The 24,397-nt window shown below is 47.5% G+C and overlaps 1 protein-coding gene across 1 annotated transcript in view; it reads left to right on the top strand.

The window, feature by feature from the left end:
* Positions 1-2,325: 2,325 nt before the first annotated feature.
* The window catches only part of PGS1 (phosphatidylglycerophosphate synthase 1), a 30,577-nt gene continuing 8,505 nt past the window's right edge, over positions 2,326-24,397 (top strand). The window contains exons 1-7 of the mRNA XM_065415769.1: positions 2,326-2,495; positions 10,999-11,188; positions 13,162-13,239; positions 15,011-15,110; positions 15,860-16,049; positions 16,637-16,815; positions 20,075-20,608. Coding sequence (XP_065271841.1) covers positions 2,326-2,495; positions 10,999-11,188; positions 13,162-13,239; positions 15,011-15,110; positions 15,860-16,049; positions 16,637-16,815; positions 20,075-20,608 — 1,441 coding nt within the window. The remainder of the gene's footprint in view (positions 2,496-10,998; positions 11,189-13,161; positions 13,240-15,010; positions 15,111-15,859; positions 16,050-16,636; positions 16,816-20,074; positions 20,609-24,397) is intronic.

The raw sequence follows: 24,397 nt of genomic DNA, 5'->3' as shown, positions 1-24,397 counted from the left end.
GCAGCAGCCCTAACTCAGGATTTCCTGCTTTTTCTGAATCAGACGGTATCCACGGACACTGTAAAGAGCCCAGCAGTTCCTTACAAAAGTGTCTTACTGTGGAGAGATTTTCATTCTCTGAAAAAACAGCAAGGAGTCTGGTGGCACCTTAAAGACTAACAGATTCTGTTAGTCTTTAAGGTGCCACCAGACTCCTTGTTGTTTTTGTAGATACAGACTAACACGGCTACCCCCTGATACTTTCATTCTCTGGTTTCAGTACAGTGAATGTTCTCAGACATGCTGCCCCAAGCAATATTGCATTCTGCTTGTTTATTTGGAAAATGGCGAGAGGATTGAAAGGGAAGATGCAGAGGCTGGCATGGCCCTGAAGTGGCCAGGCATTCTTTAAAAAAGGGAAGAAGGAGGATCCGGGGAACTACAGGCCAGTCAGCCTCACCTCAGTCCCTGGAAAAATCATGGAGCAGGTGCTCAAGGAATCAATTATGAAACACTTAGAGGAGAGGAAAGTGATCAGGAACAGTCAGCATGGATTCACCAAGGGGAAGTCGTGCCTGACTAACCTAATTGCCTTCTATGAGGAGATAACTGGCTCTGTGGATGAGGGGAAAGCAGTGGATGTGTTATTCCTTGACTTTAGCAAAGCTTTTGATATGGTCTCCCACAGTATTCTTGCTGCCAAGTTAAAGAAGTATGGGCTGGATGAATGGACTGTAAGGTGGATAGAAAGCTGGCTAGATCGTCGGGCTCAACGGGTAGTGATCAATGGCTCCATGTCTAGTTGGCAGCCAGTTTCAAGCGGAGTGCCCCAAGGGTCGGTCCTGGGGCCGGTTTTGTTTAATATCTTTATTAATGATCTGGAGGATGGTGTGGACTGCACTCTCAGCAAGTTTGCCGATGACACTAAACTAGGAGGCGTGGTAGATACACTAGAGGGTAGGGATCGGATACAGAGGGACCTAGACAAATTAGAGGATTGGGCCAAAAGAAACCTGATGAGGTTCAACAAGGACAAGTGCAGAGTCCTGCACTTAGGACGGAAGAATCCCATGCACAGCTACAGACTAGGGACCGAATGGCTAGGTAGCAGTTCTGCAGAAAAGGACCTAGGGGTCACAGTGGACGAGAAGCTGGATATGAGTCAACAGTGTGCTCTTGTTGCCAAGAAGGCTAACGGCATTTTGGGCTGTATAAGTAGGGGCATTGCCAGCAGATCGAGGGACGTGATCGTTCCCCTTTATTCGACATTGGTGAGGCCTCATCTGGAGTACTGTGTCCAGTTTTGGGCCCCACACTACAAGAAGGATGTGGAAAAATTGGAAAGAGTTCAGCGGAGGGCAACAAAAATGATTAGGGGTCTGGAGCGCATGACTTATGAGGAGAGGCTGAGGGAACTGGGATTGTTTAGTCTCCAGAAGAGAAGAATGAGGGGGGATTTGATAGCAGCCTTCAACTACCTGAAGGGGGGTTCCAAAGAGGATGGAACTCGGCTGTTCTCAATGGTGGCAGATGACAGAACAAGGAGTAATGGTCTCAAGTTGCAGTGGGGGAGGTCTAGGTTGGATATTAGGAAACACTATTTCACTAGGAGGGTGGTGAAGCACTGGAATGCATTACCTAGGGAGGTGGTGAAATCTCCTTCCTTGGAGGTTTTTAAGGCCTGGCTTGACAAAGCCCTGGCTGGGATGATTTAGTTGGGAATTGGTCCTGCTTTGAGCAGGGGGTTGGACTAGATGACCTCCTGAGGTCCCTTCCAGCCCTGATATTCTATGATTCTATGACATTCCGTCGTCCACGCCCACAGGCCTCCCCCCACTGGCCAAGTGTCATTGTTTCATAGCTGGCGGGGGGGGATCATGGACGCCAGGCAGCCAGGTCCAGCACGGAGAGCTTGAGCAGGACTCTGGCCCCGCTGGGGGACCCGGCCGAGTGCAGCACAGGACCGGCGCGTACATGGTGCCCAGCAAGGCTGAGCCACGGGCCTGTCGAAGGGGCTGCCTGCCCAGGCCTCGCCTTCCTGTAACCTGTCCCACGTGCCGTGGCCTGGGCCCCTCTCTCAGCCTAGCCTGCCCAGCCCGCCGCGCCCTGACACCCCCGGGTGATGCGGAGGCAGGCGGCCCCTGGGCCCCACAGCAGCAGCAGGCCCGTGCCCCCGTGGGTCCCAGGCTGGGGGGCAGGTTAGGAACGGAACCCAGGCGTCCGGGCCGGGCCCGGCTGCGCAGGAGGGACCGTGTCCATGCCTCGCGCCCCAAATAAAGTTTTCGCTTTTGAAGGCGGTGGCTTGTTCGCCCCGTGGCGGCCGGAAGCGGAAGTAGCGAGGTTTCCATGGCGGCGGCCGGAAGCGGAAGTAGCATAGTCTCTATGGCGGCGGCCGGCGGTCCCGTGTTGTGGCGGCGGCTCTTGGGCCTGCTTCCTCACGGGAGGCTGGGCCTGGCCGCGCTGCTCGGGCGCCTCTCGGACCGGCTGTCCCTCGGCCGGGACCGGCGCTCTCGGAGGTAAGGGTGGCCCGTTCCCTGCCCGCGCTGCGAGCCGCGGGGCTCAGCCGGGCCGGCCTCGCAAAGCGGCGTGCGGCGCCTGCCCGGCGCTGGGCGCGGGAACGTGGGGCCGGCTCCTGGGGCGGGGCGGACGCAGCTGGCAGCCCATGGAAGCGTTGGGTAGGCAATGGGGCGGGGCGGGACAGGCCTCCTGCCTGCCTGCCGCCGGGGCATGTCTGAGGGGCCCAGAGACCGCGGGGATGGCACATTTTAAGCAAGGCTTAAAGGAATGAGTGAAGTCTGTGAACTCCTGGAACTGGCTGTGAAAGCGCATTTGATTTGCCCCCCAAACCGAGCAGCAACTGTCACTCCGCTTTGCCTTGCCCACCCTTCCGTCTCCGTTTATGGAGGGGAAGACCAGCCACACCTGAGTGGCTGTGACCCCAGGTGCCTGGTTGCTACACCCAGAGCGAGGTGCCGGGCCCAGCCCTATGGGACAGGAGCTGCTTCTGGGCAGTGGTCTTGCTCTCCAACACTGCCCTTTCTGTGACTTGATTTCCTTTTCCTCACAACTCTGCTGTGAAATTTACTAAACATTTCTGTGTCAAAATCATAGCATCTGACTAGAAAGAAATGCAGATACTGAGTGTATTTAATGCCTTAGCTGATGCTCTGGAGTGCAGAGTAGTCCAGAAACCTGAGGAGACCGTTCTTTGTTGTGACACTGCAGATCCTCGCTGCCCCTAGTAATAAACAGAAATCTGTAGCGTGAGTGATTATGCAAACTAATGGGTGATCGGAAAAGAATGACTCTCTTTTAAACTCTGAAAGGATCTGATTGTTTTGGGTGACAGATCAGTGTTTATTTTATCTGGCATGTGTGTTCCTGCTCCTGATCTCCATCTCTGGAGCTTCTTGCAGTGTCTTTTGACTCAAAACTCAGTATCGTCTCCAATTCCAAACCTACACATAGCTAACAAAAACCCCTCTAGAGCAGGGCAGAATAATTTAGTGAGCTTTTTGGACTCCCAGGTTTGGCCTAATCCATGGCATCTCCAACTCTTTTTCATTCTGTGGATTCCTTGATAACACTTGCCTTCCATTCGCAACAGCCCATTCCCCCAATTATTAAATTAATTCCTTTGGCAGATCACCAGGAAGCCCAATTTGAGAGCTACTGGCCTAATCTTGTGGAAGGTGACTTTCTCTGGAGAGATCAAGAAAAGGAAATTTAATTTAGGAAAGCTTATGCCTGATTTCAGTTGGAATCTTGTTTGGATTCTTGAGCAAATATTTAGTTTTAAAAGAAGTTACAATACTGTACAGCTTCCAGCCAATCCAAAGACAAATCTGCAAGATTCTGCATTGTCACAGTCGCTTGAGATCTTGCTGTTTTCAGAGGAGCCTCCTGTTACTGAATGACACCCCCCACCCCCCAAAAAAAGGGAATGCAAAGTCTCAGGATATAAATTATTACTGAGAGGAATTGTAACTGCAGCATTCACAGAGCATAGGCCAAGTGCCTCACTGTATATGGCACGGTTTTGAAACAAAGCCCTTTAGCAGTTACCTTTTTTCTGGCACCGTGTACGTCTTATTACCCTGCTTTCTGAGATTTCATCTGGGATAATTCCATGCACAGTCTCCAAATGTGATTCATATGAAGAAAAATCAGCATTCCTTATATCCTCAAATCATATCCGTATCTTGAAGGGAGGCTTCCAGTTTTCTTTAATTTTTTCATTTTCCCTGAAGTTGGGTACAGCATTTTGTGTCTGTATCTTGAACATTTTTGCATCTAAATTAAGTATAAAGAAGTGATTGCTGAATTAGAGCCATGTTGTGGTTCATCCTCTACCCTTTTGCTCTCTTGTGTTGGAGCATAAGATGGCCACATGCTGCCCTTTACTCTGGGCAGAATGCATACTGACATTCCAAGCTCGGCAGCCATACATTCTTGTAGAATACCATATATTGTGCTATTCTCAAGTTCAGATGAACTTTGACTTTAGCAGAAATCTCCTGCTGATAATGCTCTGCAGTTAGCATATCAGGGACAGGAAAAGCTCCTCACTAAAAATGTTGGCACTTGTACAATAGGAGTGTAGTTATTATATGTTTAAACAGTAACACTCACCAGCTGGCCACTTACACAAGATGTGTGGGGCATCCATGAGAGGTACATGACAGAAGGCTACATTTCCTTCATTCATCCACTAAATGGAGGCATCAGATAGAATGAAGCTTGCTGAAGACGCTTGCTTTTTTAACGTGTGGTGTCATGCTTTGTAGTAACTGGTGAGTTGGCTACTTTTCCACCAGTGTATTTCTGTTAGATACCTACACCATCCAGTTGGAGACTGAGTGCCAACACTAGCAATAACTGCTACTAAATACATTGGGACTCTTTTTAGAAGATACTGAATGATGATGCCTTTTTGCAATGTACAAGAATTTCCAAGTCTTTAAATTGTCTTGGATAGTTGTGAGTCTTGCATTATTTGGGAAAGACCATCTGCTGCTCGTATTACAGGAAGTTTGTTACATTCTCATAACTACCTGACCTTGTCTCCACAGATGTTCTGACTATTCTGTTCTCACCAATTCACTTGGGTACAGTAAAACTTACTTAAAGATTTATTATCAAGAGATGGTGAACAATGAGTTCCTTATTAAAAAGCTGCCCCCACCTCTCGGCCAAGAGATGGGGGCAGCTTTTGAATAAGGAACTCGTTGTTCGCCATCTCTTGATACTTAAAACTTACTTAAAGATTTCTTAAGTGGCAACCAAGCCACAATTTCTGTTGCCAATTTCCATGAAGAATCAATTGTTGAAAAAGTGGTTGGATGCATTAAATCTGGCTCGCAAAGCAACTCCAGTATTAGCTGTCCATGTTGTCTCCTGGGCAAAAGGGTGCACATCTCTTTCTTGTATTTAGTCTACTTAATTCCTGGTATTTTTAATATAGTGAGTTATGTTTGGGGAGGGGTATTTTCTTATCCTGTGAATCATTGAAACTTTCATTTCACTTAACAAAATTCTCACAAGTATCTCATGGTGGTGTTTTGTTTTTCTAATAGTACAACTTCCACAGAGTGAGCCAATGCACACATGACTTTTTTCATTTTACAACCTGTGTGCTGCTTTACCCTCCCTTGTCGCCAGGCATCTTCTTTCACTGATACTTTTCTAGTGGGTAGGAGGTGAGCAGCAGCCTGACCTGTGAATGCTGAAGTGACCTTATAGACTCCAGTGAGAGTGTGGCTTGCTTCTCTCCTTGGTGGACTTAAAAACAGAGAAAGCAAGAGTCTGGGAAGAAAAGAACAGGCCATATGTTTAGCGTCACACTGCTGCTTGGTCTTGGCAGTTCAAAGAAGTTGCTCTCAAGCTTCTCTGCCTGTTGGCTGCATCAGTGTGTTAACCACAAAATCAATTTTCAGACTCAGCCATTGACCCTTAAAGCTCTGTAAGAAGGAACCGTATATACCCAAGTGCTGAATTTCAAGGCAAGAGCAACTTACAGATCCCACTGTGTGGTGACTTCTGTGTGGGTGAAAGGACTGAGCTGGATTCTGCAGTTTCAGTTCATTTCCTGTACTGTAGCTGAGGTTTTACAGTGAATCGTTGCTTCTGAATTCCCTCTAGTATGTACAAGTCTGCATGACAAAACCACAATTCTTAAAAATAGAATGTCCAGAAAAACTCCCATCTATAAATAGGGAATGGATTTTATGCAGAAAAGATTCAGTTTTACCTCTGCTAGTTCTGGTTTCTTTTTCAGATTAAATCGGCATTGTTTGTGGACTGACTTGAAAGCTTTTTCCGTCTGTTCTTGGACAGTGTCGGTTTGTTGGAAATGTGGGTTCTAGTGGTTTCTCCTTAATTTAGGGTTCCGATGGCTGTATAGGCAGAACGTTTTTGGGATGATTCGCAGGTAGTTGCTTGAGCTATTTTCAGTGGTTTGGGTAGAGGTATCTGCTTCCATACACTGCTGTTAGTTACAGTTGACTAGCACTGAATTTATATTCACTTTGAAGGGTTTTGTAGCCCCACTTATAAAATCCTGTAGACTCCACCTCAAATAAATTATAAACACCAAATCTGGCTTACAGAGATCAAGTGATGTACTTACACGTTTTATTTTTAATCTTAGAGGCATCAAAGAAGATTACAAAGGGCAACCAATGCCTATCAACACACACAGAGAACCTGGCATAAAGTAAAATCTTTCCCACAGTGGCAAAGAACTTCCAGAAGAGTATTTATTAAGCCATACCTAGTTCTGGGTTTTTTATGGAGGAGCGTAGTTTAATTTTGGTCTTCAGACTTTCTGCAATGAAACAACTTCCTTGAAATCTCAAAAATGCTATTGAAAAATTTCTTTTTGAAACTTGATTCTAGACCGTTGTCATGTATTTTGGGAAATGCAGTTTGCGTGAGGCTTGGCCAGCAGTCTAGTGAGGAAAATATTGATTCTCGATTGTGTGATTCGCTAGTTGCTGTCATGTTGCATGTAAAATTTGCTGCCACCACCTCCTATGGAATAATTGTAGGGATCAATAAGCCTTTCTGATTTAAGAGTAGCTTGTAGTGCTGTCTCCATTGTGGCTCTCCATGCCTTATACTTGTGTGTGAAGCATTTCTGCATACCAGTGTGAACTTGGGCAGTGTAAGCTTCCTGATTCCTCGTATTCCCAGCTGGCTTCAGTGATAAGTCTGTTGCCATCACAGTGGGTCTCTGCTCAGCCTGTATCTGTGTAGGTCACGCTGCAGGACATAGTAAGCAAAGACCTTCTGTGTGCTTGCATGGTGCTGCTCAGCTCCTGTAGGATGCAGATGAATAACTTAAAAAAACAACCCTTAAAAATGCATTTCACATAGGTAGCTGCTTTTGGAAATGGCTAGGGAAGTGCTGTAAAATGTCTTTCCTTTGGGGAAGGTTTCCATTCCTCTTCAAGATCAAATTACTGCAGTTCATGGTTGCTAAGTTAAAGTTCAGTCTGCATGATCTGCTAGGAATTCTTTTACAAGCTGACTCCACTGAGATGAATAGGCAGTGACAAACTGTTGAATTTTTTGGGAAATGCCGCTGCAAACTGTCTGGCTTTTATGCAAGGGCTTTTGCAACCTTGTGAAGATTCAGTGTTTTATCATGAAGTAAATAAGTGAAATCATCTTATCTTCCTGGAACCTGTGGTCATTTTGGCTTTGGATGGTGGTAATATGGAGTTCCTCATAAAATTCTGGTAATACTCAAGAGGATTTTCTTTGTCTGAGATGACAGTGTGTGTCAGGGCAGATCAAAATTACAGGGTTGCATGTTGGCCCTGAGGGACTAACCATTCCTCAAAGATATGAGGAGTTTGAACTGTTCTTTGAAACTTTTTTTTTGTAAAAGTGTTTCCTGCAACTCATTTTCCAGTTACACTTTGTAGCTTCAGTGAGTGAAACCGTGACTTCCTCCTTCCAATTCCTTATGCTCTCTGTGACGCTGTATGTTAACTGAATGGGAAGAAACTGCAGCTTTCAGCTCCTATATTTTATCTGAGGCATACTTCAGCACTTGGCAGCTTTCTCTGGGTTTTTCAGTGAGGGGAGTTCCTGGATTGTGGTGTTTCTGGCTTGCAGCATTATGCATTCAGTGGCTTTGCTAGGACTGGTGTTCGGTGCTTTGGGTGTTATACATTTTGTTCTGGATCAGTCCTAAAGTACTTGGTTTATTAAAAATGTGGATTCAAAAATGTGTCTTAAAGGCCACACACAGTTGTGAAAGTGGTTATAAAGCTCTTGGATTGGATTATAAGAAGTGTGTGTGTGTGCGGGGGGGGGGAGGGGACGACACACACGACACAAATCAGAGTGGCTATAACAGAACGGAAAACAGCGTTTGGCCACAGTGAAGCTGATGTTTGTGTAGTAAAGGCAGTGAGGAGGAGTGATTTGTCCCAGAGTTGGCAGAGAGCCTTTGGAAAGCTGAGTTAGAATGTGGGATCCTAGGAGTTAGCGCCCTCCATTTGTTACTCTAGTGCAGGGGTAGGCAACCTATGGCACACGTGCCGAAGGCGGCACGCGAGCTGATTTTCAGTGGCACTCACACTGCCCGGGTCCTGGCCACCGGTCCGAGGGGCTCTGCATTTTAATTTAATTTTAAAGGAAGCTTCTTAAACATTTTAAAAACCTTATTTACTTTACATACAACAATAGTTTGGTTATATATTATAGACTTGTAGAAAGAGACCTTCTAAAAATGTTAAAATGTATGACTGGCACGCGAAACCTTAAATTAGAGTGAATAAATGAAGACTCGGCACTCCACTTCTGAAAGGTTTCAGAGTAGCAGCCGTGTTAGTCTGTATCCGCAAAAAGAACAGGAGTACTTGTGGCACCTTAGAGACTAACAAATTTATTAGACTAATAAATTTGTTAGTCTCTAAGGTGCCACAAGTACTCCTGTTCTTTTCACTTCTGAAAGGTTGCCGACCCCTAAGTGTCTCTTTCTGCTCTCAGTGCCATTCATTGTCTTTCTTCCTCTCTTTGCATGTCTGCTCTGCTGCCCCTCAGGGAGCCTCTCCCTTTGTGGAATCCAGGGGAGTCACTGATATTCAGGTCTGCCTTCCTCTCTTTTGCTCGTCGTTTCCTTCCACATGTAGCTCTGGTGATCCTGCTGTGACAGACAGAGGTGAAAGGCAGTCTTAACATCCCTGAGATGTGTAATGCTGCAGGCCCACTTGCATAGACTTACAGACTTTAAGGCCAGAAGGGACCATCATGATCATCGAGGCTGACATCCTGCACATCGCAGGCCACAGAACCTCACCCACCCCTCCTGTAATAGACCCCGAACCTCTTGCTGAGTTACTGACGTCCTCAAATCATGATTTAAAGACTTCAAGTTACTGGCAAGTGACCCATGCCCCATGCTACAATGGAAGGTGAAAACCCCTGAGGGTCTCTGCGAGGGGAAATTCCTTCCCGACTCCAAATATGGCGATCAATTAGACCCTGAGCATGTGGGCAAGACCAACCGGCCATACCCCTGAGAAGGAATTCTCTGTAGTAACTCGGAGTCCTCCCCATCTAGTGTTCCATCACCAGCCTTTGGGGATATTTGCTGCTAGCAGTCGCAGATTGCCTATAATAGCATATAGCCAGTCTTATCATACCATCCCCTCCATAAATTTATCAAGCTTGAAACCAGTTAGATTTTTTGCCCCCCACTGCACCCGTTGGAAGGCTGTTCCAGAGCTCACTCCTCTGATGGTTAGAAACCTTCATATAATTTCAAGCCTGAACTTGTTGATGGCCAGTTTCTGTCCATTTGTTCTTGTGTCCATATTGGTGTTTGAATTAAGTAACTCCTCTCCCTCCCTGGTGTGGGGAAAAAGAACTAGGTGGCCTTTATAACAACCAAAGTAACACCGAAGGCCCACATTCAGGCCCTCTGACAGAAGCTGACTGCACAGACGGCCTTTATATAAAGCAGTACAGGCCAGAGCCTGAACAAAGCTAAGCTGTACAAATCCCTGCCAAATATGGTCAAGGGCCATGACCAGAGGAGGGAGGAGAAGGAAGCCATAGGAAAGGCCTTAGCAACATGATAACCGCTTGTTGATGGAAAAACATGATAACTGCTTCTTTGCGAAAGAAACATGATAACTGCTTATTGATGAAACATAGTAACGGCTTATATGAAGAAATTGCTTCTAGTAAGGGCGAACTCCTCCTATAGTTCTAGCTACCTGCCACTAGCCAATCATATATCATCTTTGGGCGTCCTGTGATAAACTCCTATGCCCCCCCCGGAGAACAATATGTATCCTGACGAGAAACAACACCCCAACTGATGCCAAGTACCACCCATGTCAAAACCACCAAGAAACCCCCCCCACCCAATAGGCACCCAATTCTCGTAAATAATGAGGAAGCTACCGGGGAAAAAGGAACAGACCCCTACTCTTATTTTCACATAAATGACGTATTATTTGTAATATGCTTGCACTTTGACGGAATAAAGCAGCTTGCGAGCTGCTGCTGGGTGCGACAGTCTTCGGACCGTTACCCCAATGCATTGGTGTGTATTGCAATAAAATGGCCTCAGGCTTGGGTCTGTGAACTAAAATCAATGCGTGGGTGACTTTTTCCACGACACTGGTATTTATCCTTCTGATGTATTTATAGAGAGTGATCAGCTCTCCTCTCAGCCTTTGTTTGGTTAGGCTAAACAAGCCAAGGTCTTTGAGTCTCCTCTCCTAAGGTATGTTTTCCATTCCTTGGATCACTCTAGTAGCTCTTCTCTGCACCTGTTGCAGTTTGAAATAACCTTTCTTAAACATGTAGGACCAGAACCGCACATAGTATTCCAGATGAGGTCTCACCAGTGCCTTGTATAATGGCACTAACAATTCCCTGTTTCTACTGGAAATACCTCGCCTGATGCACCCTTTGCTCATGTACCTGGACGGTGTTTGTAGGAAACTGCAATTCCATCATGCAGAATTCCTCAATCTGTCTTTCCTTTGCCAGATCATCATGGCTGCTGCTGGCCCCATTGCTCACCCCTGCGGTTCCTCAGGTCACAACCCCATCATTCTGCGTTTGTCCCGAGGCGGCGCACAGGTTCCAGTGGATCAGGAACCTGGTTCCAGAGTTTGGGGTCTCCAGCTCTCACATCCGGGTGCTCTCCTCCCCAACTGAATTCTATGAGCTCATGAAGGTGAGTTGTGTGCTTCCAGCATGCATGTGGGGAGGCGGGGGCAGCTGTTAATGTGGCTGGTATGCAGGTTCCATAATGTATCTCTCCTCAGACATGCAACAGGGCTGGTATGAGAATTTCCTTGCTCAGTTTGATTGTTTGGATCTCGTCACTGTTAAAATTAGCAACCCTACATTTCAGAAATTCTCAAATGTAGGGATGCGGAGTTCTTAAAATGACAGTGTTAGGATTGCCTTATGACTTGTAAGTTATTGGGGAACAGGATTGGCCAGACCAATGAATGAGTCAGTAGGACCTCCAGGAGCTTCCACAGACAGGCCTTCCTTTGTAAAGTCAGTGCTGGAGGAGAGATGCTACTGGCAAATGCCACATTTAACCTCTGTGTGGGACAAGTGAAAGCACCCAGAGGCATAGGCGCTGACTCCGTGGGTGGAGAACCCACAGGAAAAAATGGTGGGTGCTCTTCCTCCCCCCAGCACCTTCTGCCCACCTGCGGCCCCACAGATCAGCACCCACCCCCCGTGCTTGCCGCAAATGAGCTGTTTCGTGGCATCAGGAGGCGCTAGGGGGGAGGAGCGAGGGCACAGTGCGCTCGGGAGAGGGGCAGAACTGGGTGGGAAGATGCGGAGCGGGAAGAGGCAGGGCGGGAGTGGGAAGAAGCAGGGGTGGAGCGGGGCCTGGGGGAGCACTGCCGGGCAGATTAGAAACTCTAATGCCCAGAGGCATGGAGGCTCAGTCTCTGGGCAGGATGGAAACTTGAGCCCTTGAAGGGGCGGAGACAGGACTATCAAGCTCACTGGCTGGTCCTGGCCAAGGAGTGCAGCAGCCTTGAATCCTGGGGAAGACATGAATCTTGCCCTCTTGGCCAGAAACAAAGCATTAGGATAGGAATCAAGGGAGTCAAAATGACCCCGGAAGGAAAAAGTCTCGCTCTGTTGAAGCTCCAGGTGGTGTGGAGTGCCTCCTGCGCCCTGAATGCTTAGTGGTAGTAGCGCCAGGGAGCAAGTTATCCACTTTTCCGGAGGCTGCATTGATTTCCTGCTTATTTCTGGATGGGAATGTGGATGTAAAGGTGTTGAAATTGCTCTATAAAGCCCCTACGTGATTTGCATCCTGGCCGCCCAAGACCTGCCTTTCTCCTTGCATTTCCCCACTGCACTGAGTGAGGGCTTTCCTGAAGAGTCCCTAGATAAGGGGTTCTCAAATGTCATTGCACTGTGACTCCTTTCTGACAACAAAAATTACTACACGACCCCAGAAGTGGGGACAGAACCCTGAGGCCATCCGAGCCCTGCTGCCCCGGGGGGAGGGGGAACCAAAGCTGAAGTCCAAGGGCTTCAGTCTTGGGCAGGGGACCTGTAGCCTGAGTCCTGTCACCCAGGGCTGAAGCCAAAGAAGCCCATGGACTTCAGTCCCAGGGAGTGGGACTCGGGCTTTGGCTTCAGCTCTGGGCCCCAGCAAGTCTAACGCCAGCCCTGGTGACCCCATTAAAATGGGGTTGCTATCCACCTTGGGGTCCTGACCCACATTATGAGAACTGCTGTCCTATATGGATGTCTGTGGGCGGGAGGTGTATAATATCCTTGCTAGAATGTTCCTGTTCATCTGACAGAGCCTGTGATGACCTTCTCAGACTTTCACCTGAGTGAGGTAGTTTGGGGTTGGGGTTTGCAGATGGGGAAGAGCCTATTTTTCACATGTTCTTGTTTTGACACTTAGCAATTGGTGCCTTTATGAATTGGAGAATAAAAATAAATACTTGGGTAACACTGAAGGAGGGAAAGTCAAACCCCTCTAAACTGGTTGAAGTTAAATGTGTCCCATCGTGGACCTCTGCTGCTTGTCTGTGGCTTAATTCTGTAGCTGACAGGGCTACGAAAGGGATTTGGTGTTCTCTGTAGAACCAAGAGTGTTTATGAAATCACAGCTCAGCCTGTGAACGTGCACTTGTTTTCCTCTTCCACTGTCCTCAGGAACAGATAAAGGCAGCCAAGCAGCGAGTGGTGGTGGCTTCGCTGTACCTTGGAACAGGACTCCTAGAACAGGAGCTGGTAAGTGTGGATGGAGGCTTGAAAAAATACCTACTTGGGTAGGTGCCCCATGCATTCACCTTTGCTCTAGCTGGAATGGGGTGTCCATCTGAGCACCTGGATTCAGACTTTCCCTATGCTTCCGTCCTCTCGCTTGGGAGCCTTTCAGCATGGCTTCAGACTGCACATAGGCTAGGCATGCAGAAAGGGCACTTGAAGGACAAGCTCAGGGAGCATGTGGTGTAAACCTATTACTGAGCTAAGGTACTGTCACGCATGCCACGAATCTGGATGGGTAGGATCATAGAATCATAGAATATCAGGGTTGGAAGGGACCTCAGGAGGTCATCTAGTCCAACCCCCTGCTCAAAGCAGGACCAATTCCCAACTAAATCATCCCAGCCAGGGCTTTGTCAAGCCGGGCCTTAAAAACCTCCAAGGAAGGAGATTCCACCACCTCCCTAGGTAACGCATTCCAGTGCTTCACCACCCTCCTAGTGAAATAGTGTTTCCTAATATCCAGCCTAGACCTCCCCCACTTCAACTTGAGACCATTGCTCCTTGTTCTGTCATCTGCCACCAATGAGAACAGCCGAGCTCCAGCCTCTTTGGAACCTCCCTTCAGGTAGTTGAAAGCAGCTATCAAATCCCCCCTCATTTTTCTCTTCTGGAGACTAAACAATCCCAGTTCCCTCAGCCTCTCCTCATAAGTCATGTGCTCTAGACCCCTAATCATTTTTGTTGCCCTCCGCTGGACTCTTTCCAATATTTCCACATCCTTCTTGTAGTGTGGGGCCCAAAATGGGGTTAAAAGTTATTGGCACAGTTTCTGCAGATTTTCTCCTACTGTAGGGTTGCTGGTACCCACACATTAGCACTTGCCTTCAAAAGAGTGGAAGTAGTTTTTTTTTTATTAATTAATGGAGATATCCCATCTCCTAGAACTGGAAGGGACCTTGAAAGGTCATCAAGTCCAGCCCCCTGCCTTCACTAGCAGGACCAAGTACTGATTTTGCGCCAGATCCCCAAGTAGCCCCCTCAAGGATTGAACTCACAACCCTGGGTTTAGCAGGCCAATGCTCAAACCACTGAGCTATCCCTCAGCATTTTAGTGATGCTAATGTGGTAGTCTGTATCGTGTGTCCCCTGTGTACTGCATGCAGGTGCAGTGAGTGTGATCTGTATGCATACAACTTCTTGTCAGCCTGTCGTAGCAAGGGGGAGGTCACTGTTTTGCCTCATGTTGCTTTACCTTCTCTGCTCCCTGTCTTTCCCTGCTGGAAACAAGGCTTTTCTCTACAAAGAGCTTTGAGCAGAAATCTTGAGCCCTGAAATTATTCTGTAGCTTGAAATACAAATTCCACTATAAGTCCAGCAGGTGGGCAGATAGTCTTGGATGTTGATTTGTTTGGCTTCCTCTGTGGATCTGTAACTGATTTAAGGCTTGTACACAGGACTTTAATCTGCTCATAATAGGAGCAGGACAGGTTCTGCAGCTCATGGGAACTGCTCCCTCCCCTTTTGGATGGCAGTGGAAGTCTCTGATCTAGGAGTGAGGTTGGATGACTCTCTGCTGTGCATAACTGGAGTTCAGAGGCTTGAATCATGGCTTTGTGTGCAGACAAAATCTATACCCTTGTTGTTTTCGATGCCCGAGATGTTGTTAGTGCTTGATATATTAAAAAAGAGGCAGGGTCACTGCCCCAAAGAGGTTAGGTCTAAATCAGAAAGATTGATCACTGGAAAGTTTCACTTTCTTTGGGTAATGTGCAGTGTGACTCTTTCCCCTCAGGTGGATTGCATAGAAGAAACACTGGAGAGGTCACTGCAGGCAAGTGGGCCCTCTGACTTCAGAGTTTCCATTCTCCTAGATTTCACAAGGGGATCTCGAGGTAGGTATTATGGGGTGTCCCTCCTGCCCACTTCAAAGGCTCGTTTACAGCAAGCAAACTGGATTGGTCAGATGAGCTTGGAGGTCCTCGCTCTAAAAAAATAGCTTATCAGACCCAAAGGTTTAAAATCTGCCCTCTTCTAAAACCTGCTCTGTTTTGCTATGAACCACAGGTCATCAAAATACAGTCGCTTTGTATTCTCAGGTAACTTTCCAACATGGTAGTATTGCTTCAGAAAATAAATGACAGGAACGTTAAACTAGCTGAGTCAAATCCTGCCCTCAGTTACACCCAAGCAACCCCACCAAAGCCAGTTCCTGTCAGTGGCATTTGCTCCCCCCTCCCCCCCCCCTTTTCTGCTCCTTTACCTTGTAAAGGAGGGTTGGAGTTGGCAGAAGTGGTGGTGCTGTAAATCCTCACTCCAGTTCAGTTACTGTTACGTGTAGCCAGGGGAAGAAGCATGAATGTGATCATCCTGCTAAGTAGTTTATAAAGCCCACCCACCAGTGGCCTTGGAATGCTGGTTACATCATGATAACATTAATATAAAATGCAAATAAATCCTCTCTTAAAACAAGAAACCCTCTCAAAATGTCAAGCAAATAAAGCAACAGATCCTAGGGAAGGCAGCTTCCAGCTTGGGGGAAGGAGGGGGTCTATTTTGCCCTCTTGTTGGGGTCCTGGCTGGCAGATCTGGTGGTGTGGTAGAAAAGTGGCTCCATGTATAACTATTCCCATCTGTCTCGCAGGCAGGAAGAACTCTCGAACCATGTTACTTCCACTGCTGAGAAGGTTTCCAGAGCAAGTCCGTGTATCCCTCTTCCACACTCCAAATCTGCGTGGGCTTCTCAAACGCTTAATCCCTGAGCGTTTCAACGAAACCATCGGGCTGCAGCACATCAAGGTTTACCTCTTTGATGATAACGTGATCCTGAGTGGGTGAGTCCTGGCTCTGTCCATCCTTATAAGTATTTTGTGCCGCATTTGGGTGAGGAGGAATTCCTGTCGTCCAGGCTAGAGTTACAGAGAGAGGTCCAGTCAGGGATGTGGTAAAGAAGCAGCACTGTTAGAGCTGAAAATGCATATTGCTGGTCTTGAGACACATGCTGATAGCATTGTTTTCATTTGGAACCTGCTTGTACCTTAGTGAGCGCTATGGTGTTGCAACTGTCCCAGGATTCAGAGGGAAATCTCTTTGCATCTTGCTTTTGTGGCTCTCTTCCACATTAGCTGCACCAAGTTAGGGAGTGCGTTGTAAGCTGTTTGGGCCAGTCATCCTGTTCTGTGTTTGTACAGTGCCTAGCGCAATGGTGTCCAGGTCAATGAATAGGGCTCCTAGGTGCTAGGATAATACAAAAAATAAATATCACTCTTGTTGGGGAATGTTCTTTAAAAAGTGAAATCGGGCATTTTGTATTGTAATTCTTCAGCTGTATCTAGGCCTGTGCAATGAGATACGTGATGAGGATCATGTGGTTGTTCTCTTTATCCTGGCATTCTTACCTTCCTCTCCTCCCCTCCCCCAGCGCAAACTTGAGTGACTCGTACTTCACCAATCGGCAGGACCGCTATGTGTTCCTACAGGACTCTCCGGAGATCGCCGATTTCTTCACTGAACTAGTGGATGCAATTGGAGATGTGTCGCTGCAGTTACAGCCAGATGATACAGTCCAGATGATGGAGGGGATGGTGCATCCTTACCAAGGTATGATAAAGTCATCTGACCTGTAATATGAGGGTGATCTGGTCCAGGTGAAGGAGGGAATAACAATGGGAAGAGATGGGTGGGGTGGGTCTGACTCCAAATACTTTATGGATCACTGAGGATTTGATGTTGGTCAGCTGGGTGTGGGGAATCCCCTTCAGCCCACCTGTTGCAAAACCAAGATTACTAGGAATTGCCAGACTGGATCTGCCTGGAGGTCTGTCTAGCCCAGTATCTTGTCTCTGACAGCAGCCAGTACTAGCTGCTTCAGAGGAAGATGCAAGGAACCGCAGAAGTCAGTTATAGAATAACCAGCCCGTAGGGTGCATTTCTTCCTAACCCCACTAGTTAGTAATTGATTTAGGCCCTGAAGCAAGAGGGATCGTATCCTTTCCAAGATTCTTAGCTATATTAATATAGTTCCCTATAAATATCCTGAGTGTATGTATGACTCCAGTCTGTTTTCAGTGAATAGTATTTTGCGCTCAAATGTGTTCTTGGCTTTCAGATAAGTGCCCAATTGGAAGGAGGCAGGGACCCTATGGTGGAGGAATGGGCAGACAGGAGGGGAGAATATTTCAGATGACATGTGGTACTCTGGTAACAGGGTGTGTGTGGGTAAAGCTTATGCTGTGGACAGGAATACGTATTGCATAGTGCATTGTTCAGAGCATTGGACCCCTGTGTCTTATGGAAGCAGTACTAAACATAAGTCGATCTCAAGTACAAGGCACACAGGACGGTTGCTATGTTCCATGGGGAAGCCTAGTTCAAGAACTGCCGACTAGCAAAGCTGCTTCCTGGCAGCAGGATGTCTTAAATGTCAGTAACATTCCGATGTGGTGCTTCCAAAGCTAAATGTAATAGAAGTAGGTGGATCCTGTGAGCAATGACAACCCTCCAGCAGGCTGATTTTGTGTGGAATAATCCTGGAGGCAAACATGCCTGATAAAGAACCGACCCCTTCTCAGGTTTTAGCTGGGAGCTTCTTTTTGGCGGGTAGCATGCAAATATTTGTTTGCTGTGTCTAATCAGATAAATAGTCTTTTACAGTAAGACTCCTTAGTGTGTTTATCATTCACAGGCCTAACACCCCACTGACTACTTGCCTAGACACAGCTCTTTTACACTTGGAAACTTGCTTCCAATGGGTATAGATTACTTTAGTACTTGAGCTAGTTGTTTGGAGCAAGTATACACCCTCTGGGCCCTGTCAACCTTCATCAGCTTGCTTTACAGGTTGGTCCCTGCTAGGAGTCTGGGACTAATCTTTAAGCCCAAGAGAGAAGCCTGAGCATTCTTCAGTGGGTAGTTAGTGTTAAAGAGCTATATGAAATGTAGTGTGTAGCTCCCAGAACGGTGGTAGCAAAGGGTGCTTTCAGCTCATCCTGCCCACAGTGACGTAGAAGATGGGCCAAATCTACCAAAGGAGGATCAAAAAGAAAGGTCTCTCTTGGACGAAGGATGCACATCTCCTTACTTTGTAGCTCCCTGTTATCTTCCACAATGGCTTGATAGGTCAACTTAATGCTTATTGCTGCTGTTCCTAAACTGGGCAGCAGGGGTCACTGAAAGTGACCTAAGGGTCACCTTCCCCTTGAGAGAGGAACAGGCCATGTCTGCAGCTGTTTAATGTTTCTTCCCCAGCCCATGGAGATCTGGGAACTGCCCTTCTGCTTATTCTGTGGCACTACGGTGTGGAGAATACCAGACATGGGGAACTGAGTGAAATCAAAGGGAGACTCTTTGAATTGAGCGACATTGAAATACTGTAGTCAGGCCTTCATCCATATGACATGATGTGGTTGGGCCTCTGGGTGTGAGCGCATGTAATGGGTGACAGTGCTATCTAGTGGGGGTGTAGAGGGCGCTCTTGCATTTCCTCATAGGACAGGTAAAATTGCTGAGTCAAATCGCAGGCTCTAAGTAATGGGATTCAGCAGGAGAGGAAGGTGGAACAAACGTGTCTCCTTCACAAACCCACAGTTCAAATTGCGATGAGATTCACAGATCCACCATAGGCTTGTTAAGGCTGCACGTGTGTGTTTCCCCAGTTCTAGTCCCAGCAGAAGAGACTGGAGATCCCTTTGTTATAAAGTACAGTAGAAAGTTGCTGTGATCCTTTGACTGGAGCAAATTTCAGTCCCTAAGGAAAGCCCCAGTCTGATTCAGAAGGGATTGTTCTGCTCTGCAGTGAAGTTGTGGGTGGTGTATCAGATCTGCATCTGGCACTGCACTCTTGGTAAACAGCACTTTACAGGCACTCAGATACCACAGTGAGGGGTGCAGTGTAAGAACCTGATCAGAATAGGGTGGCATCAGTTGAGTACTGTTCTGTGGGGCAGATGGGGCTGGTGTCTGCACTCTGCAGGTGAGAGAGAACCTTTTGTACAAAAGTAAATGAGCGGCTCTTAGTTCCCTCCGGCATTTGCCTAAAATCCCCATCTGGAAATTCCACTGGCAATTGGTTCCTGAGGGTTCCCCCACTAAACCACCTGTGCAAATAGACAGACTGTGTGAATATAGGCTGCCTTTGTCACCTTCCAGTCCTCTTCAGAGGGCAGTTGTGGTGCAGAGCTTTCCTGGACAGCCATTCTGCCCCAGCCCTGCTTGGAGGCTTTTCACTTCCCACTGAGCATGAAGTGCTGCCCATGTTCAAGTCTTCCCTCTATGAAGTGACTATTCTCCCTCTGTCATGTGCTGCCCTAGCTGTGCTAACGTCCACATTTCGGTCTTGGAGAGGCAACAGATTATGCGGTCTCCATGGCAGTAGTTTCTTTGGGTTGCTTCCACTGTGGTCCTGTCTGTGTGTAGTTTCCCTGCTAGGCAATAGCTACTACATAGCTCCATATCACTGATACTCAGACCTCAGTGGTTCAGGAGCCAAACTAGAAAACAGCGTTACCCAAAAGAGTCACAGAAGTGTGAATTCATTGCTTCATTTACCATAGTGCTGTGTAGTCATATTTAAACAGCATGCAGGGAACAGTTAGTTTTTATATTATATATATTATTCTCACAGCAAAATGACTGACCAAGCATTATTATTTTATCAACTACAATTGGTTAATAGCATAATAAAAGCATTCTGATTAGTTAATAACTTAGGTTGGTTAATAATAAAATCACACAGTGATTTAATACCATGTGCTGCAAAGAGCCGCGGGAGACACCTCAAAGAGCCACTGGTGGCTCGCGAGCCTCAGCCTGAGTGTCACAGCTCTATATCTTCTGTTAGTCATTCCTTGTTTTCACTCAGGAGACAAGACGGCATATTGTGAAGTGGCAAATAGGAGAGTAATGGAAGTGATCAATGCTGCCAGGACACGACAAGAACTTCACACGCAGACTTTTCATGGAAGGCGATCAGAAGGAGATCCGTTATTGCCCCAGCGAGACCCTAATGCAGGAGGGGACCAAAAACCAGAACCGGACACCTGGATTTATCCACTAATTCAAATGAAACCCTTTGGGATTCAAATAGATGAGAGAGTCACAGAGACGTTGCTGACAGAGGCAGAGCGAGGTGCCAGAATATACCTCACCACTGGCTACTTCAACCTCACGCAAGCCTACATGGATCTCGTTCTGGGCACCAGAGCAGAGTATCAGATTCTACTGGCCTCACCGGAGGTGAATGGGTTCTTTGGTGCCAAAGGGGTGGCAGGTGCCATTCCTGCTGCCTATGTTTACATTGCACATCAGTTTTACAGCGAGGTGTGCTGCCTTGGCCAGCAAGACAGGGTCCAACTGCAGGAGTACTCCAGGAATGGATGGACTTTCCACGCTAAAGGTGAGACAGCCTGTCCTTAGGAGGCCTTCTGTAGAGAGATTGAAGGTTAGCATAGATACAGAGCATCAGGCCAGTGAGAGGCTGGGTGGGGGCTTCATCCAGTTCTAAGCCATATGTCCCTGTCACAATATACTAGGTCCAAAACATGCATACATCTGGATGGTTCAGGGGACTGAGGATGGAAATTGGTCTCTCATCTCTAGGATTCTGGTTCAGTTCCAGTCCAGTCCCAAGTCACTACTGACTAGAAGCAATTATTATTTAACAGTTCTTAATTATTTGCACTTTGAGTAAAAGTCAAGGATGGACTGAGCTCCCTGCTCCTTTGAGTTGGCCTCTTCAGAGAAGTTTAGGGTAGAGGAATCATGGTGTAGGGAAATCGTGCACTGTATTAAATTACAAAATTACTTTACCTCTCACAGACATGTGGGTGGGGGGGAAGAGAGTGGTTCAGACTACACTTGGTGGGGGAGAAGAGGCATCTGGTTCTACTCATGACAGTGGTAGTAGTTCTGATTCATAGTTTCTCAGTTTCCTGTTGCACTGATCTAACCGGTTTACAGAACAGGAAGTGATGCAATTAGTCCTGTTGTAAGGATGTGAAAGGGATTGGAGTGCAGGAAATTGGCAGGATCTTCAGTGTAAACAGGAGTCACAGTGAGCCAGCAGTGACTCCAATATTCTGGGGATATCTAGGCCCCCATGAGGATGGGTCCCTGACCATCTTTACAAACCTAATGGAGGGCTGGATATACATAGAAGCATCTCCCTCTGCTGTACAAGAGAGTTCAGCACACAGAGACCAGCATGGCAGAATACGTAGAGATGAGTAGGCAAATACATGTGATCTCTTAAAGGGAGTCCCTGAGAGATTGCTTCCACAGTGCCGCTGCAAGGAGTCATGTGCCAACCCGTGTGGCCACAGAACTTTTCTGAGCAGTAGTTGGTAGCTGCGGGCATGTCCAATTCCCACAAGTCCAACACTGCTCAGATTGGGGCATAAATTCCTCACTTTCTTCAGCTCCTCTGTAGTCTCCTGCCAGAGCAGTGAGACCCATACTCTCCTGCTCTCCAAGTAGTTGTACATACGTAGTTGTAAATTGTTTGCAATTCCTGAGTGGTTTTCATAGTTGAGTGTCGGTAGGAAGTCTGTTTAATTGTTGTTGTGTGCTTTGGTACGTAGGACTGCTGTGTGTGGAGTTGAGCTCACCTCTTGGCAAACAGCTTTTCTGTCTCTCTAGGTTATTATATAGCTCTATCCCATAGCATCTGACCTCACAAATATTCATGACTTATCTTTGCAGCATCCCTGTGATGTAGGAAAGTATTATATCCATCTTGCACATGGGGAATATAGGACCAGAGAGATTAAGCCACGGTCACACAGGAAATCTTTGATATCCCTGCTATTCAAGTCCTTGGTTTCACTCAGCTCTGCTGATGGCCTTCAACCCCAATCCACAGCACCCGCTGCTATTCCAGTCCTTCTCAAGTAGAGCTGGCAGTTTTGCCAGGTCATGTGGTGGGGCACCCTCCCCTCGAGACAACTACAGGGTCATTGCATGCAAGATCTAGTCCGGTGTTCATGTTTGTTTCAAGAGTCAGTTTTGCACTCTGCTGAGGGGCCTGCACATCGTCTGCAGCATAAATCCAATTAGAACAGTGGAATGGTGCAGTTAGTCCCTTGAGCCAGTAACACCACGTCCCAAAGGCCAGGGCCTGCAGTTTTTGGAGGATGTCTGCCTGTCTGAAGACACTGGCTGTTAATGATTGTGGGAATGCCACTATCTACCCTGGTTCCTGCAGGGCTGCTCGGAAGAGGGTTCAGAGGTGATGGGAGAGGAAGCTGCTGACTAAAGCCTTCCCTTGACTAAGAAATGTGTGTTTTTCCATATCTGTGCTACCAGTGGTGAGAGCATTAGTGGAGACAGCTGCAGACCTTTTTAGCAGCATGTCCTCTAACCTGTGTATGCAATACCTATGCCACAGCTTACACTGCTTGTAGTACCTGTACAGGAGAATGCTTACAGATGGTCCTAGAGTAGATGCACCCGTTCAGAAGAACCTGAGCCTGCTTGACTGGGAAGCGGTGGGTGTTTTGATTTCCAGGAATTACATGCTCAGGTATCTATGGAATACTCGTGCTGCTGGACAGTGTAAGTCTGCAAGTGAGATTCCCCAGGGCAGGCATAGAGGGGTGAGCTAGGAAGGAATGCATTGCTTTCCCAAGGAACCAAAATGTTCCTGTGGAGCAGTTCTTTACCACATGGGATTTGCCTTCTTAGAAAGAAGCCAAAACCTTTCCATACACCTGGGCTTAGAGGTCGATTTGTTATGTTATCATATGTGCAGGAGCAAAGGAGTCTCCTGAGCTTCAGCAGGATGAGTGCTGGGGAAGATGTAAACCTGAAGAAACGTGGCGTGTCAGCCATTTAGATCTTGTTTTCCCTTCTGGGTGCTAGAGGGGCCGTCTACAGTCCCCATTTCTGGTCTGGTTCACCCTTTGGCTGACGTGTGATTCACCTGACTTGTTCTACTGTGACCCTAGGCAGCAGAATGATGCTCAGGACTGAGAGTGGGCTGAAAGAGGAGAAGCAGGAGGGGACCTCAGAGGCAGAGTTTGAAATAATCAAGCTTAGAGTTTGGGTCTTGGAACAGGGTGTGGGATCAACCCCAATTCTCCCTGCTTCTCAGCAGCAGCTGGGCATCTTACTTCCTTTGTCAGCCTTCAGAGGAAGGCACCCTTTAACCTCTTATAGGACCTGGCACTTCTATGCTACTGTGTTTTGGCCGGGCAAGCCCCGGTTAAACACTTGGTGTCCATACAGACAATGTTGCACAAGCTTTCCCACTGCTGCTGTGATTGAACTTGCCCTGAGTAAGGCTGAGTGCTCTTATAGCTTACACAGTTGCAGCGCCAGTGTGCATGGGAAATGTCAGTTTTGTACCTAAGGAGATTTCCATGGCCCGTGCCTGAGTGCAGACACGCAGCGGTGGCAGTTCCTGACCTGGTGAGATGAGGAGCTGTTGTCTCCTGCTCCAGTGTCAGGTGATCAGGTGCCAGGTGTGTCCCCTTTGGGACCTAGATAAAGGTGCTTTATTGCCAGAGGGTTGGGAAACTCTGCCTTTCCCCTCCTGGAAAAGTGAGTCATTGTGTGAGCAATCTCCTCCTGGCACAGTCACAAAGCCAAGGCCACAACAAGGGCTGCAGGGTTCCCTCCCTTGGCTACATGAGAGAGGGAGGTGACTATAGTCTCCCCTTAATCACGACCCCAGCTTGGCAGGTGGGTTCCTGCCATCAATTTCTTGCCCCAACCCCAGCTCTGGATCCCATATCTGCTGTTACCAGACCGGCCCTATCTGGGAATCTGCTCTAGTAAATCAAAAATGATTGTGGGACGTGCTGGATCTCTGCACAGCTCATGTGTTTCTTTGTGGATTTCAGGGGCTCCCTGTGTGGACAGTGTCCAGAAATTCCTACCAGGCCCAGTGGGTGTGGCAGGCTTGGGGAGCAGCCTCCAATCAGGCTGTGGTATGGGCAGCTGCCATTCTTGAACTGGAAGGTGTAACTGAAAGTGGCACGGGGGAGGCGGCTGGCTTTGTGGTGCTGTGGGGGTGGGGCGTGTGTTACAGGAACAGGCGGTGAATCGGCAGCCTCTTACTCAAGGCATTCTTGGAAGTGCTCTTGGTCTGAATTAGGAAACCTGTGTCTATTCAGGGACTAGGTGGTTTTTAAGCTATAGCTTCTCTGTTGTGTTCTTTGTGTGACTTGTGGGCTGGGAAAATGCA

Source organism: Emys orbicularis, chromosome 13 (assembly GCF_028017835.1).
Source record: "Emys orbicularis isolate rEmyOrb1 chromosome 13, rEmyOrb1.hap1, whole genome shotgun sequence".
Taxonomy (NCBI): domain Eukaryota; kingdom Metazoa; phylum Chordata; order Testudines; family Emydidae; genus Emys; species Emys orbicularis.
Note: the sequence above shows the minus strand (reverse complement) of the source record. Positions and strands in the feature narration are given on the sequence as shown.